The sequence below is a fragment of the Lynx rufus genome, unplaced genomic scaffold (genome assembly GCF_022079265.1).
Source record: "Lynx rufus isolate CCGP_SWC_20201006 ecotype Redwood Valley unplaced genomic scaffold, mLynRuf1.p SCAF_2, whole genome shotgun sequence".
Taxonomy (NCBI): domain Eukaryota; kingdom Metazoa; phylum Chordata; class Mammalia; order Carnivora; family Felidae; genus Lynx; species Lynx rufus.
Genome location: NW_025814834.1, coordinates 122,261,874 through 122,280,623, shown reverse-complemented (window position 1 = coordinate 122,280,623; position 18,750 = coordinate 122,261,874). Strand labels below are relative to the sequence as shown.

The following is an 18,750-nucleotide window of genomic DNA, read 5'->3' as shown; positions in this document are numbered from 1 at the left end:
AGGTAAACTCCAAGCTTACAGCATGTATTTTTGTACCCAAATGTCAAAGCTGGGTTAATGGGTTTTCAGAAATCCGTTATAGAATCATAAGACGAAAGATCAGCTATAGATGAACAATGCTTTGAGAGTTTCTTACCTCCCTGAGACGTCAGTATCAATCTAGGTCAAATCATTACTAAATGTTAATTCTCAATCCTATGCTGCTTCTGTTATTGCCAGATTGTACCAAGCTTAATATGATGCCAGCCAGAGGTTTTTCTTTCTGACTCGTGGGATGGGAACAGGGAGGCTGTTTAGTAATAGTGAGCAGGCTATAAAAATGATCGGATGTCAGAGCTAAGGAAGCCTAGTGAGTAAAGTTTACCCCTCCCAAACCATGTGTGTGTGGATTACGGACATGAGTTAACGAATTCTGCTGACTGTCCTTGCAGCCGCTCGCATTTTTTATAAACGGGTCATCCCCGCCTGTTTTGTCAGTCACGGAGGGATTGTTTACTGCTTACTCTGTGTTATATCTGGGCAGACTGTCTACATATGACATCGTGATCACTACCTATAACCTTCTGACCAAGGAGATTCCCACACAGAAACAAGAGGGAGTGATCCTGGGTGCAAACCCCAGCGCGGAGAAGGTGAGTCTGGGAGCCGCCAGGGAAACTGGAGCCACACCTCACTTAACTGGAGTCTTTCCGCAGCATCAGAGTAAGGAAAGGTACCTTCCTGGGAGGGCAGGAATGGCCTAAACATTCCACCTGCGGAAACAAAGAGTTCTTCCCTCTGTTCCTTCTCTTTTATTTTAGACAAACTCATCAGCAGTAAAGGTTGAGGTTTGGCACAGTATTTAGTTGCTTTCTTGAACTAATGGTAACTACGTTATAGTTGTAATGGTACTCATCACATGAATATGGGAAGCCCCACTTGCAATTTTTAGAATCTTCAGAGTATATACTCTTAGGGTGTGTGTGTGTGTGTGTGTGTGTGTGTGTGTGTGTGTATTCACACACACACACACACACATATTTAAAAAAATTTTTTTTAATATTTATTTATTATTGAGAGACAGAGAATGAGCAGGGGAGGAGCCGAGGGACGGGGAGACACAGAATGTGAAGCAGGCTCCAGGCTCTAAGCCGTCAGCACAGAGCCTGACGTGGGGCTCAAACTCACCAACTGTGAGACCACGACCTGAGCCGAAGTCGGACGCTCAACCGGCTGAGCCACCCAGGTGTCCCAATATATATATATATATTTTTTTTTTTTAATTTTTTTTTTTCAACGTTTATTTATTTTTGAGACAGAGAGAGACAGAGCATGAACGGGGGAGGGGCAGAGAGAGAGGGAGACACAGAATCAGAAACAGGCTCCAGGCTCTGAGCCATCAGCCCAGAGCCTGACGCGGGGCTCGAACTCCCGGACCGCGAGATCGTGACCTGGCTGAAGTCGGACGCTTAACCGACTGCACCACCCAGGCACCCCTATATATATTTTTTTAAGTAGGCTTCACATCCAGTGCAGAGCTGAATGTGGGGCTTGAACTCATGACCCTGAGACCAAGACCCGAGCTGAGATCAAGAGTTGGACGCTTGGGGTGTCTGGGTGGCTCGGTCAGTTAAGCGTCCAACTTCGGCTCAGGTCATGATCTTGGGGTTTCAGGGTCAAGCCCCACATCAGGCTCTGTGCAGCTCAGAGCCTGGAGCTGCTTTGGATTCTGTCTCCCTCTTTCTCTGCCCCTCCCCCACTCATGCTCTTCCTCTGTCTCAAAAATAAATAAACAGTAAAAAACATTTTGTTTTAAAGAGTCGGACACTTAACCGACAGCCACCCAAGCACCCTGGGGCATTTTTTATATTCAATGTGAAGACCAGTATTTTAGTACAAGTATTTTTGTATTAAGCCATTAACAACTGCCTCTCCATCTCCCAGAAAAAGGGTTGCAAATAATAAGGCTACAAGAGGGCCAGTAGCTAAACGATAACCAGACAAAAAACCCTGAATGTTTGCTAGGACGGCCAAGTAGTCCCAGTTATACAGCACAGAGGCTTTATTGCATCATTACCGTGGGGCTTTTTTTCTCCTGAAAATACTGTGCTGTTCCAAGAACTAACCTAGCCATATTCAGGCTAATCTCTAGAATGCTTCTCCAGTCAGAACAACTCTTGACTTCTTGCTGGTAATTAACGTTTGAGGTTCTCCAGTGGCTCCTCATTGCTTTCAGGATCAAACCGTAGTCCCGTTGCAGGACGCGGTAGACCTTGTATGAACTTGAACTTGCACGTCCCTCATCTCCCACCCCCTGCGCCTCATGCTCACTTGTACCAAGGGGCGCACACCTGCCCTGCACTGTCATGCTGCTCTCCCTCTGAGTGGAATGCTTTGCCTCTGTTCCTTTTCTAGGTTGGTTGGTTGGTTATTTATTTATTTATTTATTTATTTTTACCTGCTTTGAGAGTTCTTTAATCCTCTGGTTAAATGCCTCTCCTAGACCTTGTGCTTACTTACGTCATAGCACTCTGCACATTCAGCGAACGTTAAGGATCTACTATGTGCTAGATGGTGTTTCAGGTATTAGGGATGTAGCAGTGAGCCGGACTGAGTAGATTTTTCCGGCGTGTATTGAATTACCCAGCAGGACTTAATATATAAACATAATGCTAATCTGGATGCCTGATTTTCTTCCCTGCCAAATTGTGAGCTCCTTGAGGCTAGGAACTGTCCTTTAAGTCTGATTTCATATCTTACGCATAAAAGTAGACCCATCAGTACAGTTCTAGTGAATTTTTATAAATCTGGTCAATATGTTATTGAGTGAGTGAATTTCCAGGCTTGACACCTAGTGTAGTCCTGACCCATGGCCATTGCTCAGAAGTGGGTAGAAAGGATAAAATGAACTTAAGTTAAAACATTTTACTACTAAGCATCTTAAACCGAAAGTTGGGGGCTCTCAAGTTGACTTGTTTATTTCTGCCCATTAAGAGTTTCCACTTTTGGTTTCTTCAGCTCAATTCTTATTTCAGTATACCTGATTTAAGCCCTCAAACTTGAAGGTAAGAATGGATCCTCCATACTTTTTCATATTTTCCCTTAACTTATTGAAGACATGTACATTCTCCCATACAGTTGATGGATTTCACTTGGGTTTCTTCCAGGATATAGCAAAAACACCTTTGCTTCGAATAGTCTGGGCTCGAATCATATTGGATGAAGCTCACTGTGTTAGGAACCCCCGAGTGCAGACTTCCACAGCTGTGTGCAAGCTAGAGGCCCACGCCCGTTGGGCTGTCACCGGAACCCCCATTCAGAACACCTTGTTGGACATGTATTCACTGCTGAAGTGAGTAAAACTCTCCAGGATTATGTCAGTGTGAACCGTGTCAATAACCCTTCATACTTGTTTCATATCTCATGATAAAGTTCCAGAGTGTGCCTGATTATCTCGGATAGCAGACGGCAAACCTGACAACCTTTAAAGGACAAAAGAATTAATATCCATGAGAAAATAACCAGTTGATTGATTGGCAGGTACAAGACTTTGATGACATCCAGCCCCTGTGTGTGAAAAAATACAGGACGGATTAAAGTGAAAGGAAACAAAACCCTCTTTCTTCAGTCCGGTGAATGTTCTGGGCTTTTTCCACTTTAAAGCATATGTCCTAGGGTCAGGCCTACTATTTTATTCGACACAAACAGAAAAGAATGCTGATTTTAAAGTACTTGCTTTAATTCAAGTCCGCCTGCAAGAGGATAGGGAATTTCTCTGTCAACCTTTGAAGCTTTAGGAATAAATTCTATCTACTGATTGCGTGTTTTGCTGTAGCAATACGGACAATGTTAATGGGAAAATTCACATTTTATAATGTGGTTTTATTACTTGACTTGGATCCTTTTGATATGTCTGGCAGAGCTTTGCTATGAAATTCACTGTTAAAAATGATTGAATGACAGATGTAACAGAAAATCTGATTTCTCATCTTTTCTTTTTTAACGTTTTATTTTTTTATTTTTGAGACAGAGAGAGATAGAGCATGAACGGGGTAGGGTCAGAGAAGAGGGAGACACAGAATCTGAAACAGGCTCCAGGCTCTGAGCTGTCAGCACAGAGCCCGATGCAGGGCTCGAACTCATGGACCGTGAGATCATGACCTGAGCTGAAGTCAGATGCTTAACCGACTGAGCCACTCAGGCGCCCCTGATTTGTTTCTCATCTTAATGTGTTTCCTTGGACCCTTTTCTCCTCCTTGAACTATCCTTCAATACTTCCTTCCTACTCTCTGTCTTCTTCCCCAACAAAAACAGATTTCTCCGTTGCTCACCATTTGATGATATCCGACTGTGGAAGAGCCAGGTTGACAATGGTTCAAAGAAAGGAGGAGAACGGTTAAGTATTTTAACCAAGAGCCTTTTGCTGAGGAGAACAAAAGACCAGCTGGACCCCACCGGCAAGCCCTTGGTAATCTTACTTTCACGCATCCCTGGGCGAGGCCAGGGAAAGGGGGGTATCCGTATCCCTGCCTTGGCTTGACCAGCCATCTGCTTTGCTCCTGGGGGTCTCTGAGTGTCCCGTCTTCCTGTGAGGGGGCCCCGCAGCAGTCCTGATTTAGGACAGGGGGAAGTGCTGGCCAGGCTTTGACTAGGTTTCCAGTGTCCACTGTGGGGATTTACTCTCTAATGCTCAGGTCATTTGTTTGACTTCACCGGCTGCTTTCTCCTCCTCCAGGTGATGCTACCCCAGCGGAAATTTCAGGTGCACCGATTAAAGCTCTCTGAAGAGGAAGAGAATGTTTACAGTGTCCTTTTGGCAAGATCCAGGTGTGTGCAGTGAGGAAGCACCTCACATTTGTTGTTGTGTTATTCCTGTCCCTGCTTGGGAGTGAGTCCAGGCTTGAGGAATACGGGATTCCTCAAACTGCATTTATGCTATTATCGATGAGTTTGGATATCTGTGTTCCTCCTGTTTGCTTGTTTTTTCTCCCTTTTTCTCTCACCACCCACTCCCCGACTCCCCTCTGACTCATATACACACTATGTTCTTCATAGGCACTAGAAGCCTATGCAAGGGCTTCTTCCTTGCATAGAAGCCCTACAGTGTGGTCACTGTACATCAGTTCTATCTGGTCCTATGGGGCCGTATTGGGAAGGAACATCCCTTTGACCTTTGACCTGTTACTCAGCATCTGATCGGACTTAAACAAAGAAACTGCTCTGTAATCCTTGTCGTCTCTTCTTTATGCTGTCTCTAAAACTCTTGTCCTTCCCTAAATTCCAGATTTACTCTCTCCCTCTGGGTACCTCTCACTTCCAGTGTGAATATGTTTTTTTCTTTGTAAACTCATGTAGTATTCTAGTATTTATTAATAAACATAAACTAATACTAATTAATGTTAGTGTTACATTAATGTGTTATAAGTTAGTAGTAAGTTATCATTAAACATAATGTTCTATAATATTAATGTGTTTATTAACCCTTATCAATCATTTTAAAAAATGATTTGGCTTTTAAAATAATTAGTTTTCATTACCTTTGGCCAGTACTTGCCATGAGCCTGGCTTTATTCTAACAGATCTCCCCTTTATAATTTTGCAGGGTCCTACCGCAAGCACAGTTAAGCAGTGACCATTGTAAATGTCTTTGGTCGTAGCAAACATTATATGTCCATTTTCTCTTTCGATCTGAGGCAGGTCAGCTCTGCAATCCTACCTCAAAGCAGGGCACGAAAGTGGAGGCAACCAGTCTGGAAGAAGCCCTGATAATCCATTCAGTAAAGGTAAGCAGTGGGACCCTCATAAATACATACAAGAAATGAAAATGTGGATTTAGAGACGGGACATTATGAATCCTTTTTTTTTTTTTCCTTTTTTTTTAATGTTCATTTATTTTTGAGAGAGAGAGAGAGAGAGAGAGACAGTGGGAGTGAGAGAGGGGCAGAGAGAGAGAGACACAGAATCCAAAGCAGGCTCCAGGCTCCGAGCTGTCAGCACAGAGCCCGATGAGAGGCTCGAACCCATGAACCACAAGATCGTGACCTGAGCCGAAGTCAGACCCTTAACCGACTAAGCCCCCAGGCGCCACTATGAATTCTTGATCTGAGAGAGTCGATCTTAGCAAGGAACCTCAAACCAAGCCAACCCAAGCTGATCTCCATGCACCAGGCCTGGTGATGTAAACTTCTTTTCAGTTACTTTTGAAATCCGCTTTATTAAAATGCAAGTAGGTCTGCAAAGAAAACCCATGTTTCATTTGGCTTAATTGGTAGGGAAGTCAGTTACAGCCGTGTTACCGAATCTCAGATCAGAGAAGTTCACAATGGCCTCCGTGAGTTGGCGATTCCTCCCCATATTTGTGCTTTAAATCCTGCACTGTTTCTTGTGGTTTGTTTTCCTTTGTGGAAGTGGCTCGGGAGTTTGGGTCCGGCGGGCCTGGAGCCTCTGCGGCCGCGGACTCACAGCGGTCTGGCACCCCCCACGTACTGTTGACACAGCTGCTGAGACTCCGCCAATGTTGCTGTCACCTTTCTCTGCTGACGTCGGTAAGAAAAGCCCTTTGCGTGCATCTCCAGAGTGGCTGCCAGAGAAGTCCATTTCTTCTGTGCCGGGGTCCAGCCGCTGGATCAAGGGAAATGGCGTTTTGGGGTGCTTCTGGGTTTTGGTGGGGCAGAAAAGTCTTACTTATTTTAGTTTTCACCAATTTTGAGATAATTCCCCTAGTATTGAGAACAGGTTTTTTGTTGGTTTTTTTTTTTTTTTAAGTTTATTTATTTTGACAGCACAAACAGGGGAGGGGCAGAGAGAGAGAACACCCCAAGCAGGCTCTGCACTGTCAGTGCCGCGCATGGCGCGGGGCTCAAACTCACGAACCCAGAGATCACAACCTGAGCCCAAATCAAGAGTCGGGCGCTTAACTGACCGAGCCACCCAGGCGCCCCGTGAGACAGCTTTTATTGTTTTTTTTTGTAAATAAACTTTATTTTAGAATGGAAAATGTCATTTTGTGAAAACCATCCATGAATACTTTGGTATTTGAGGATGCCATAAAGCCAATTTAGCTACTAGTCTTTTCTGCCTTCTGGTGGTATTGGGGCTTTTAAGGCTAGTTGTGAAAACTCGAGTATTTATATAATTGGAAAAGTGGCCCTCACATCTGATAGAGGCACGTCCATAATTAAGATGAGTGTTTTTCTTTCTGAGGAGCTGTAGTAATGTGTTTTGATGACAACAGCTTAATTAACTGTACTGCTTCCGCTGGGGAAAAGAGAATGGTCGTGGAATCTGGCATTTCTCTGAGAAGTGCCATCATTTGATTTATGTTTAATCTGGTGAACAAACTTGCCAGACTGCATTCTGGGCAGGGTTTCTCTGAGGAGACACTGATGATGAATTAGAAGACAGTTGGCTGTGTGAAATGTTAGATGGTCATCACTGCCTTGGCAAATAACCTGTCTTGCTGCCTCGACTATGCACCACCAGTTCCCATCTCCTGTATTCTTCTCAGGCCCTGGACCCGGCAGAACTGAAAAGCGAGGGCCTGGTCCTTTCTCTGGAAGAGCAGCTCAGTGCCTTGACGTTGTCGGAACTCTGTGACGCGGAGCCTTCTCCCATCATTTCCCTTAATGGGGAATGTTTCAAGGCGGAGATCTTTGAGAACACAAGAGCAAGCAGCAAGGTACTTTGGTCACCTCTGTTCTGGTAGAGAAACTGGGATTCCTCGCGCAGGTTCGTGTGTGCGAGGGGCACGTTGGTCCACACACATACAGCTCTTGCATTTCAGGGGTAGAACTGTTAGATTTTAGCTGGCGCGGCTCCGCCTCCAGTCTTAAATTCTGACTCTATTTCACGAGTAAAACTAGGCTTTCAGAGGGTGACCTGGGCCAGCTGCAGCAGCAAGGCAGATTTTCAGTCACGGATCGTGGGAAGGCTGCCTCTCAGGTTTACGCCAGTGGCGGGGCCTAAGTGAGCTAACAGTTTGTTTCGGGAAAGCTTTAAGGGACAACCACAAAGGGTTGACCCTGGAGACTGCTGTAATCCATCTGAGCGCCAGTTGCTTGGGCTTGCTGAAAGGCATCCGTCTTGTGAGTGTTATTTCCTAAATAGCCTTCTATCTTGGTTAATCGTTTTTGTTCCCGTTTTCATGAAAGCTTCCTAAGGCTGAAGCATTCCGGTAGAGGGAGGCTGAGGTGTGCTGTAACCTGAGTCCTGCCTTTCTGCTGGCTGGCTTGGGGCATCCTCCATGAGGCTGTGCACCCTGAGAGTGGAGAGTGGAGAGTCTCCCTCGCGGCTGCTGTCAAAGCTGCCATTCCCAGCCTCGGCCTCTTTTCCAAGGCTTTAAAAATAATAATAGTTTTATATATATGCATATATGTATATATGTATGTGTGTATATATACACATATATATATATATATATAACTTAAAAAAAATATATAGGGGCGCCTGGGTGGCGCAGTCGGTTAAGCGTCCGACTTCGGCCAGGTCACGATCTCGCGGTCCGTGAGTTCGAGCCCCGCGTCGGGCTCTGGGCTGATGGCTCGGAGCCTGGAGCCTGTTTCCGATTCTGTGTCTCCCTCTCTCTCTGCCCCTCCCCCGTTCATGCTCTGTCTCTCTCTGTCCCAAAAATAAATAAACGTTGAAAAAAAAAAAATTAAAAAAAAAAATATATATATATATATAACTAGAAATGAGGTCACTGCCAAGGGAATGGTGTTACTTAAGAACTATTTAAAAAAAATTAAAAAAAATTTTTTTTAATTTTAAAAATTAAAAGACAATTTTTTTTTAACATTTATTTATTATTGAGAGACAGAGAAAGACAGAGCATGAGCAGGGGAGGGGCAGAGAGAGAGAGAGAGGAAGAGACACAGAATCCGAAGCAGGCTCCAGGCTCCGAGCCATCAGCACAGAGCCCGATGCGGGACTCGAACTCACAAACCGTGAGATCATGACCTGAGCCGAAGTCGAACACTTAACCGACTGAGCCACCCAGGCGCCCCAAGAACTAATTTTAATTAAATTTTGAAAGTATTTACTGAGGTCTTGACCACCAGCAAGTGGGAGAAAACATAAGAAGAACACCGTATGTGGACGGACTTCATGTCCTCGCACCTTCAGAGTGAGCTCTTGGCTTAGAACACAGAGTCCTCATAGCCTGTGCTCCTCATCTAATACTCGGGTGATATATATTCACAAGACTTCTTCGTGCAAGCCCATTAAGAGTGGCTCAAGCCACTTCAGGCTTCACGTGGAGCAGGGAGTTTGGGTAGAACACACCTAAACTCCTGCAGAGTGTTGCTGGAACTTGACCCCAGCTCGTGGACCATGACTCCAGCCCTCCCACTACAGTTTTCTCGCCAGCTTGTTTGTGTGGCAGTCCGAGCACTTTCCACAGCCCCAAGTCTCCAAGACACGAGGGGTTTCAGGGGCGCCTGGGTGGCGCAGTCAGTTAAGCGTCCAACTTCAGCCAGGTCACGATCTCGCGCTCCGCGAGTTCGAGCCCCGCGTCAGGCTCTGGGCTGATGGCTCAGAGCCTGGAGCCTGCTTCCGATTCTGTGTTTCCCTCTCTCTCTGCCTCTCCCCCGTTCATGCTCTGTCTCTCTCTGTCCCAAAAATAAATAAACGTTGAAAAAAAAAAAATTAAAAAAAAAAAAAAGACACGAGGGGTTTCATATGCCTGCTTTTTTTGCTCCCCACGAATTCACAGTGGTCCAGTCCTGCGCCCCACATCCTGCCCAGCGTGTTTGTTCAAATAGGAAAGCAGCCTCGCGAGCGGGGGTGTCTAGTGGTGACCTCTTTAACAATAGCAGCATGGGACAGAGCCCTGAGGGCACCGAAGGGTCCGTCTGAGTCAGCTGCTTGTTCACTGATGACGAGTCTGAGCCCTTCACCGGGAGTCCCAAAGGGGTACAGCTGCGTGACGGCACAGTAAGAGCTGTCTTCGTCTCCTGATTCCTGGTCCGGTTTTCTTCCTCCTCCACCATCCTGGGGATACACTCCAGCCCTCCAGGCTTTCCAAAGGTCATTCGCATTAGCAGTCGCGAAGAGTGAACCCAGCGGCTCTCCCAAGTCGCGCTCGTGTTCTTACCAGCTGCGCCCATGTGGACTCACATGTGCTCTGAGGGGGGTGAGAAATACCCAGAGAGCTTCTTCGGAAGCTTAACAGGTGTTGCTCAGATTGGACGGGTCCTCTTCTTCAACAACCTGTGGAGCAGGCCTTCAGGGGAGGAAAGTGACAAACCAGCATTTTAGAAAGAACCCCCTGGCTGCAGAGAGGAGAATGGCCTAGAGTGGGGTACGACCAGAGGCAGAGAGGCCAGTTCAGTAGTTCAGGGGAGGGATGATGGAAAAAAGCAAATTTACTGCAACTTACATGTGTTAAATAACGTTTCCCAGATTTCATCTCTGTTGGTGGAATTGGAGGCAATCCGAGGAAATGGAGGGTCCCAAAAGAGGTAAATGTGTTCTTTTGTTATCCAAGTATTGTTTGTAATTCATCAGGAAACTTTGACATTGCTGATAGTTCTAAGTGTTAGCTTTTTATAAATCAAGGACCTTAAATCATCCTCTGGAGAAAGCACTGAAGTTAGAGCACAAATTCTCTATGATTTCTAGTTTACATATTTGTGGCATTGATTCAGAAGGAAATCCCTAGAGGATCAGAGTAAGTTAAGCACCTGGAGAAGTGTTTAAAAGTAGAAAACTGTAGGGGGCGTCTGGGTGGCCCTGGCAGTTAAGCATCTGACTCTGGATTTTGACTCAGGTCATGATCTCATGGTTCATGGGATCAAGCCCTACGTCAGGCTCTGCGCTGACAGTGTGGAGCCTGCTTGGGATCCTCTCCCTCTCTCTCTCTCTCTTTCTCTTTCTCCCTTTTCCCTGCTCACACGCATGCATGCTCTCTCTCTCTCTCTCTCTCTCTCTCTCTCTCTCTCTGTCTCTCAAAGTACATAAATATTTTTTTTAAAGAGGTAGAAAAGCTGGGGCCCTGGGTGGCTCAGTCAGTTGGTTGAGAGTCCAACTTCGGCTCAGGTCATGATTTTGTGGTTTATGGGTTCAAGCCCCGTGTCAGGCTCTGTGCTGTCAGCCTGGAGCCTGCCTCAGATTCTGCGTCTCCCTCCCTCTCTTGTGCCCCACCCCCCCCCCCCCAACTTGTGCTTGCTCACTCACACACGCTCTCTCTTAAAAACAAATATTTTTTAAAATGCTTTTCAAAAGGTAAGAAAACATCTCAAGAAAAATAAGGGAGTAACAGATGTGAAAGGCAGGGGTGAGGCATGGATCAGGGAGCCCCACGGTGCTGGGAATTTTCCTGAGTTGGGTGCATGGACCCATTTGTTATATGTTATCCTTACCTGTGTGTTACAAACCTGCATTTGTGTATATGGACTAATTTGATTTAAAAACTTAAAACTATGGGGTGCCTGGATAGCTGAGGTCATGATCTCAGGGTTGTGAGATCGAGCTCCATGTCGGTCTTTTGCTGTGTGTGGAACCCGCTTACAATTCTCTTCCTCTAAAAAAGAGATAGAGATAGAGATTTATAGATAGATGTAGTTATAGATACAGACATATAGCATGGAGGCTGGGGGGTGGGACTAGAGATGTCCCAGCATCTTGTTGTTGTGGCTGGCAAAGGAAGGGTGGCCTGTATCCCTTTCCTGCAGGACCACAGATCTCTGGGTGAGCACTAGGCCCCCAAATGCTAGGAGGCTGCAGTCCTTAGCCGCCACTTTATTCTGACCTCCTTTAGCTTGAGATACATTGCACCCTGGATCTGGAAACAGCCAGCAGCATTATAACCTTAAAATGTGACCTGAGCGTGCGCCTTTGCCCCCCAGGGAGCAGAAGGCCTTTCCTCGTCCACGTTTGATGACTGACTCTTAAGAGTAACAGGGACGTGAAGGCCCTGCAGATGAATTTGTTTCCTCTCTGCCTGGGGCTGATGTTTTGTTCTCCGCTTGCTTCCAGCGTCATCGTCTCCCAGTGGACCAGCATGCTGCACGTGGTAGCCTTGCACCTGAAGAGGCACGGCCTGACTTACGCCACCATCGATGGCTCTGTCAGCCCCAAACAGAGGATGGACCTGGTGGAGGCATTTAACAGCTCCAGGGGCCCTCAGGTATGAGCTGGTCACATCAGAGCTCTGTAGTCGAGAGCAAATTATTCTCAGTTATATACAGAGAGCATTCCGGTGTAGCAGCCCAGCTGTCAAAACATTCATTGCCTTGCTCCCTCCACATGCTGTTAATTTAGGAGGCATTTATTGGCGTATGTATCAAAGTGTGCAAATCCTTTAAAGAGAATAAAATATGAGGGCTGTAGAAGCAGAGGAAGAGCAGAACTGGTTGGACTGAGTGAATCTTTGTGGAGGAGGCAGGCCTTGAAGGTTAGGTGGGGGTTTGACGAGAGGGAGTGTGGGGAGAAACGAAGTAACAGCAAGAACACGGAAAACTTTGGTGGACTGATGGGCAGGAGCATTCACAGCGGCAGGCGTCGGGGTGCAGAGACCCAGGGAATGGACGGAATCTGGTTAATGGAAAGTCCGCTGCGCCAGCCGCCCCAGTGCTCTCAACTGTAGTATTTGTGTATTTTGGCAGGCATGCATGCCTTGTGTTTTGAGGTTGACCCACAAAAAAAATACGAAGTGAGTTTTCTTAAAGGTGAGGCATGGCAGATAACATCTCAGAGTTTTGGGCCGGCAGAAGGAAATTTGATAGGGATTGATCTTGGGCTTGAACCTGAGACAGAGGGAGAGCTGTAGTAGGAGGCCAAATCCATATAAAGGGAATGCTGTGCTTTCTTTTGAAGGTTATGCTAATCTCTCTCTCCGCTGGAGGTGTTGGCCTAAACCTGATTGGAGGAAACCATCTTTTTCTTCTGGATATGCACTGGTAATGATTCTGGATTCTCCTTGCATCGTCAGCAGCGTAGCACGAGGATCTATGGGCTACAGGGGCGTTGGGGCCTGACTTCCTATGTTGAGATTGCTCTTTTTGCATTCTGGAGATGCCTCAGCTGCATGGGTGTGTACAGGTACAGGGCTAAACAGGGTGTAGGACTGCTGATGGGCCTGAATTCCTGAGCAAGCAAGGCTTCAAATGACTACTTAAAATAGCATTCGCTTTATTGTTAATCTGACATCTGTTTCCATGGAAACTGGGAAGAGGGCTTTTTCTCAGGGCTAAGAGCTATCTCACTCAGTTTTACCTCCTCAGAATACCATATTTCACACACATTTGTTGACATCCAAGGAAATTTCAACCCTGAAAAAGAAGGAGCAGCTTTACTGCAAAAGGAAAAGGAATTTTCTAATTATGTTAGGAATACACTTAACACAAGGCCATTGGTTTTGCACGTAGCATCAACATTGAGAGCATAACAGCAAATTTCCTAGACATAAGATAAATGAGTTTGTGTGTTGGTAGGAGGAAAATGTCATAATTAGTCTCAGTTTGGGGTTTTCCAATTATGCCAAATAGGGCTTTTGTCTGATTCTCCAGGCGGCCCAGATTGGCGCAAACAGGCCAACCTGTTATCATCTTCTGGGAGAATGTGTTTTGGTCTTATTTGGGACTCCCTGATACATGTGAGGGAGGAAAGCAGAGTGGGAGTTAAATGCTGATTTCTGGGGGCGCCTGGCTGGCTCAGTCGGTGGAGTGTGCGACTCTTGATCTCAGGGTCATGAGTTCGAACCCCACAGTGGGTGTGGAGAGTACTTAAAAATAAAATGTAGGGGCGCCTGGGTGGCGCAGTCGGTTAAGCGTCCGACTTCAGCCAGGTCACGATCTTGCGGTCTGAGTTCGAGCCCCGCGTCAGGCTCTGGGCTGATGGCTCAGAGACTGGAGCCTGTTTCCAATTCTGTGTCTCCCTCTCTCTCTGCCCCTCCCCTGTTCATGCTCTGTCTCTCTCTGTCCCAAAAATAAATAAACGTTGAAAAAAAAAAAAATTAAAAAAAAATGTATTAAATTTTTTTTTTTTTTTTTAAATTTTAGAGAGTGAGTGAGAGCAAGTGAGGGAGAGGGGCTGAGGAACAGAGAGAAAGAATCCTAAGCAGGCCCCATGTTGAGCACGGAGCCCCACGCAGGGCTTGATCCCATGATTCCGGGATCGTGACCTGAGCCAAAATCAAGAGTCAGACCCCTAGCCGACTGAGCCACCCAGGAGCCGCTAAAAATAAAATCTTGAGTACATACGTAAATACATACATGGCTGTGTTTTGAAATGGAGAAATCTTGTCCAAGATTTCAAAGAGGAAAGATGAGAAACTAGCTTGAAGTTGATAGTGAGAATCTATAAAGAAGACAAGAAATTAAGTTCCCTTAGTTGAATCTTAGGATATGAAAGTTAAAAACGGTGTTCAAGATCATTAGGCAGCCCTCATGTTTCCGGGTAGCAATCTGAAGTTGAGGTTCCAGCTAGTTAGTGATCGAAATTGAGCATTGGTGTCCCCTGTGTTACTTAACTGTTGTCAGCTGATGGTGGTGTGGGGTTTCTGTCGGCACACTGACCCGAGCTGCTCATTCGAGGGCGAGAAGATATTCGAAGCTAATCTTTCTGAGGCCAGCATAGCATAGGACAAGGGATTTGCAAACTTGCTCTGCAGATATTTTAGGCCCGATGGTAACTGTTTTAGGCTTTGCGGGCTACATAAGTCTCTGTCCTTTGTTCTTCTCTATGGGCTTTTCTCAACCCTTTGAAAATGTGATCACCGACTGTAGCTCCGGAACTCTCCGGAAGCAGCCGCAGGCTGGCTCTCCCCAGGGCACTTGCCCATCCAGCCCAGGGCGACAGCACCTCTGAGCTTTGCCTCTTTTCTAACAGGAATCCATCACTCGAAGACCAGGCTTGTGACCGAATTTACCGAGTAGGGCAGCAGAAAGATGTTGTCGTGCACAAGTAAGTCAAGGCCTCCCGGGACCTGGGCCCCTTCCCAAGCTTTACTTTTGTGAAAGTCTTTCTTGGGGGGTGTTTTCATAGAACGTAAAGTATTTGGTGAGCGCCTGACTAACGATGCCTGTTAGGCACGGCTTCCCTGGTACCCACAGTCCGGAAGGGAACACAAGCAATATGGGGGTACCCTTGGGGTTGGTCCCTGCAAGATTGCATATTAGGCTAGGGAGAGCATCCTCCTCCCCACCCTTTATTTATTTAGTTCTTGTTTTTAACTTTTATTTTGACATACTTTCAGACATGTGGAAAAGAACGTAAGAGTTCTTAAAAGAATAATATCCCAAAAAATCTTGTTTGCAAAAATAACGCCAAAAAATTCTTGTGTGCTGTACCAGGTATATGTGTGCGTGTCAGGGCCATCAGTGAATTCCACAATCTGCCATACACAGCGACATGCTGCTTTCCCTGTCGTTAGCTCTCTCTTCACCCTGTATGCACCTCCATCGATAATCCTGTCTACTCCAGGGAGCCCACAGTCTGTGTCCTCATTCCCAAGCTCTCCGACACATCAGACCTAGATACCCAAATCCGTGCTAAATATCTGAGTCTGAGTGTGCACCTACTCATTCACTCGTGCTTTCGTCTCATTTAACTCCCAAAACTAATACCCGTTGAGCACTCACTGTGTAGCAAGTACTGTGACATGTTCCAGGCACTCAGAATGTCGCAGACGGAAATGGGATACCATAACCTCATGTCTCTTGATGCTTCTGAATTCCTTGTCTTTGTGAATATCCAATTCTGGAGCCACAGACTATGTTCCTCCCTTTTTTCTCTTCACATACCAAGTCCATTAATTTTATTTTCTAAATGTCTGTTATAACCATCCCTTCCTTTCCCTCCACACTGCCACTACCCTCTTCCAAATCTAAATTTCTTAGCGTGACACGCAAAGCCGCTCACGAAGTGGTCCCTGCCATCCTCTTGAGCTTTTGCCATTGCGGTACAACATGGCGGAGTCCTTTTGACTTTTGCCCTGGCCAGACTGGACAGCCTGCTCTTTCTCCGACACGCCATGTTCTACTCTTTGTGCACACTGGACACATTTCTGTAGCACTTTCCAGCTGCCTTGTGTTTATTTTCAGGTCTCTCTTCTTTGTGTGCTCTTTGAGAGCACAAGATACACATCCCTCCATTCCTACACACCTGGCATGTTGTAAATGCCGAATCAGTGCGTGTCGAACGAGTGAATGACAACAGTGGCGTTTCTTCAGGTTGTACAGCCTGTGTTCGGTGTGAATTAGCCAAGAAATGAGACACTGCACTCACACCAGCACACATACACCTAGCAGAAATTTGATAAGCTTTAAGGCCTTCTGACTTGATCAAGATTGAGCTTTTTGGGTGGAAGCTGATCTCTACAGTTTTGGATGGAGATATCTTTGGCTTATTTTGGCATTTTTTCAGTTACCTCAGCTTCAGAAAGAAACGCAAAATAATTTACGTCACATCATTTTAAATGGGCATATACTTAGTCAAGGTTGTTTGGGTCTTCTAAGCGTGGAGTTTTTAACTAAACCTGAGAAGACTTAAAGGAAGAAATCTTAAAAACTAAAGCCTTGAGTAGAAGTTTGAACGTGTTATTAAATATGCTGTTTTGGGTGTTTGTTACATATCTATTTTTTTAGGTTTATTTGTGAGGGAACAGTGGAAGAGAAGATCTTACACCTTCAAGAAAAAAAGAAAACTTTGGCCAAGCAGGTTCTATCAGGATCTGGAAAATCTGTCAAGAAGCTCACGTTGGCTGACCTCAAAGTCCTTTTTGGCATCTAACTTCCTGTTTACCGGGCTCAGGGTAGTGCTGCTGTTGGTTTGTGTTAGGATCTGGGAGAGCGACCTACACGTGACCCTCCGAGCCCTCCTTGGCCCTAGGCCCTCCCTGGAAGGAGGCGTCATCGAGCCTCAGTTACCACGTTAACTAATTGGTGAGTCAGTCAGGTTAATCAATCGACTTATTTAAGAGTGACAGAGAAACTAATGAACTACTTCAGAAAAAAGAAAATGCCTGAGAGTTCAAGAATTTTGGAAAACAACGCCAGGACAGTTGTAGGAAAGCTTCAGTAAAAGCTCAAAACGCCGTCTGTTGCCTTTCTCTTCTCAGCTCAGGGGGGACCAGTGTCCCAGCTCCGTGCCATCTGTCCCTCTCCTGCCAGTGAGGCTGCTCCTTTTAACATGTCCCTGGGCGGAGCAGAGAGTGGACCCCGCGGCCATGACTCTGTAGCTGTCTCCACCAAACGGCTCTCCCTCACAGGCGTGAGACCAAGGAGGCGCCTCGTACGTGAGCAGGTGTCTGTTATGGGCATCATCACAGCATTCAGTATTTGGTATCGTTTCACCTAGTGCTGTTCCACTGTTACCTTTCACTGTAATATCATGTGCTACTTGTGAAATAAAATGGACTATGTGTCTTTTTTTTTTTTATGTTTACGTATTTTTGAGAGAGAGAGTGAGCAAGTGCAAGCAGTGGAGGGGCAGAGAGAGAAGGAGACACAGAACCCGAAGCAGGCTCCAGGCTCTGAGCTGTCCGCACAGAGCCCGACACGGGGCTCGAACCCACAAACTACGAGATCATGACCTGAGCCAAAGTCGGACGCTTAACCGACTGAGCCACCCAGGCATCCCTGCTATGTGTCGTTTTTTACAGTACAGGCAGACCTCCCTTCATGGCGCCTTGTGGATACTGCATTTCTTGGCAACAGCATTTGCTTACTTCCTGTCCGCATCACAGTTCGGTAACAATGTTTCAGGCTTTTCGTTATATTTGCATGGCTGGGATCTCATGATCAAACTTGAACAGATGAGGAGCTGCTTCTGATGGATGAGCAAAGACAGTGGTTTCTTGAGATAGAATCTGCTCCTGGTAAGGATGCTGTGCAGACTGTCGAAATGACAATACAGGATTTAGAATAGTCCAGAAACTTACTTGATAAATCAGCAGGGTTTGAGAGGATGGACTCCAAGTCTGAAAGAAGTCCTACGGTGGGTAAGATGTGGTCACACTGCATCACAAGCTACAGACAAATTGGTTGTGAAATGAGGAGTCCCTCGTTACGACAGATTTCACTGTTGTCTTAAGAGGTTGCCACAGCCAACACCATGATCCGTGTCAAGGCAAGACCCTCCACCGACTCGCTGAAAGTTCAGATGATAGCATTTTTAGCAATAAAAGATTTTTATTTATTTATTTTTTTTTTAATTTTTTTTTTCAACGTTTATTTTTGGGACAGAGAGAGACAGAGCATGAACGGGGGAGGGGCAGAGAGAGAGGGAGACACAGAATCGGAAACAGGCTCCAGGCTCCGAGCCATCAGCCCAGAGCCTGACGCGGGGCTCGAACTCACGGACCGCGAGATCGTGACCTGGCTGAAGTCGGACGCTTAACCGACTGCGCCACCCAGGCGCCCCAATAAAAGATTTTTAAATTAACATATAATATATATGTTGTTTAGACATACTGTTGCACATGTAACAGACTACAGTATGGCGTAAATATAATTTTTATATGCACTGGGAAACCAAGAAATTCGTCTGACTCACTTTACTGTGATATTTGCTGTACTGTGGCGGTCTGGAACCGAATCGGCAATATCCAGGGTATGCCTGTGTTTGCATTTTTTACAGATTTACAATATTTGCAGCACTTCGTATCTCAGTCTCATTTAGTATTAGATCATGTTAGTATTTCTGCCATCATATCCTTTAGTATTTGTATGACGGTTGGTTTAACCCGATAAATGTGTGCCCGACACTGTAGCAAAGATAATGCTGTGTGCTCACTCAGCCTCTTCTTCCCGGACACCCAGAGAGACCACATTT

General features: G+C 45.9%; 1 protein-coding gene across 3 annotated transcripts in view; it reads left to right on the top strand.

The window, feature by feature from the left end:
• TTF2 (transcription termination factor 2) overlaps positions 1 to 17,355 on the top strand; it is a 42,126-nt gene extending 24,771 nt beyond the window's left edge. The window contains exons 12-24 of one of the 3 annotated variants that reach the window (XR_006962766.1): positions 524 to 632; positions 3,147 to 3,331; positions 4,294 to 4,447; positions 4,715 to 4,806; positions 5,677 to 5,762; positions 6,388 to 6,524; positions 7,487 to 7,657; positions 10,378 to 10,436; positions 11,953 to 12,103; positions 12,793 to 12,875; positions 14,806 to 14,880; positions 16,563 to 16,859; positions 17,036 to 17,355. Coding sequence is in view for 2 of the 3 variants with exons in the window: in XM_047083913.1 (XP_046939869.1) it covers positions 524 to 632; positions 3,147 to 3,331; positions 4,294 to 4,447; positions 4,715 to 4,806; positions 5,677 to 5,762; positions 6,388 to 6,524; positions 7,487 to 7,657; positions 10,378 to 10,436; positions 11,953 to 12,103; positions 12,793 to 12,875; positions 14,806 to 14,880; positions 16,563 to 16,707 (1,447 nt within the window). In the remaining variant the exon portion in view is untranslated. Of the gene's footprint in view, positions 1 to 523; positions 633 to 3,146; positions 3,332 to 4,293; positions 4,448 to 4,714; positions 4,807 to 5,676; positions 5,763 to 6,387; positions 6,525 to 7,486; positions 7,658 to 10,377; positions 10,437 to 11,952; positions 12,104 to 12,792; positions 12,876 to 14,805; positions 14,881 to 16,562 lie in introns of all 3 variants that reach the window. The other 2 variants (XM_047083913.1, XM_047083914.1) reach the window with 2 other exon arrangements.
• The last annotated feature ends 1,395 nt before the right edge of the window (positions 17,356 to 18,750 follow it).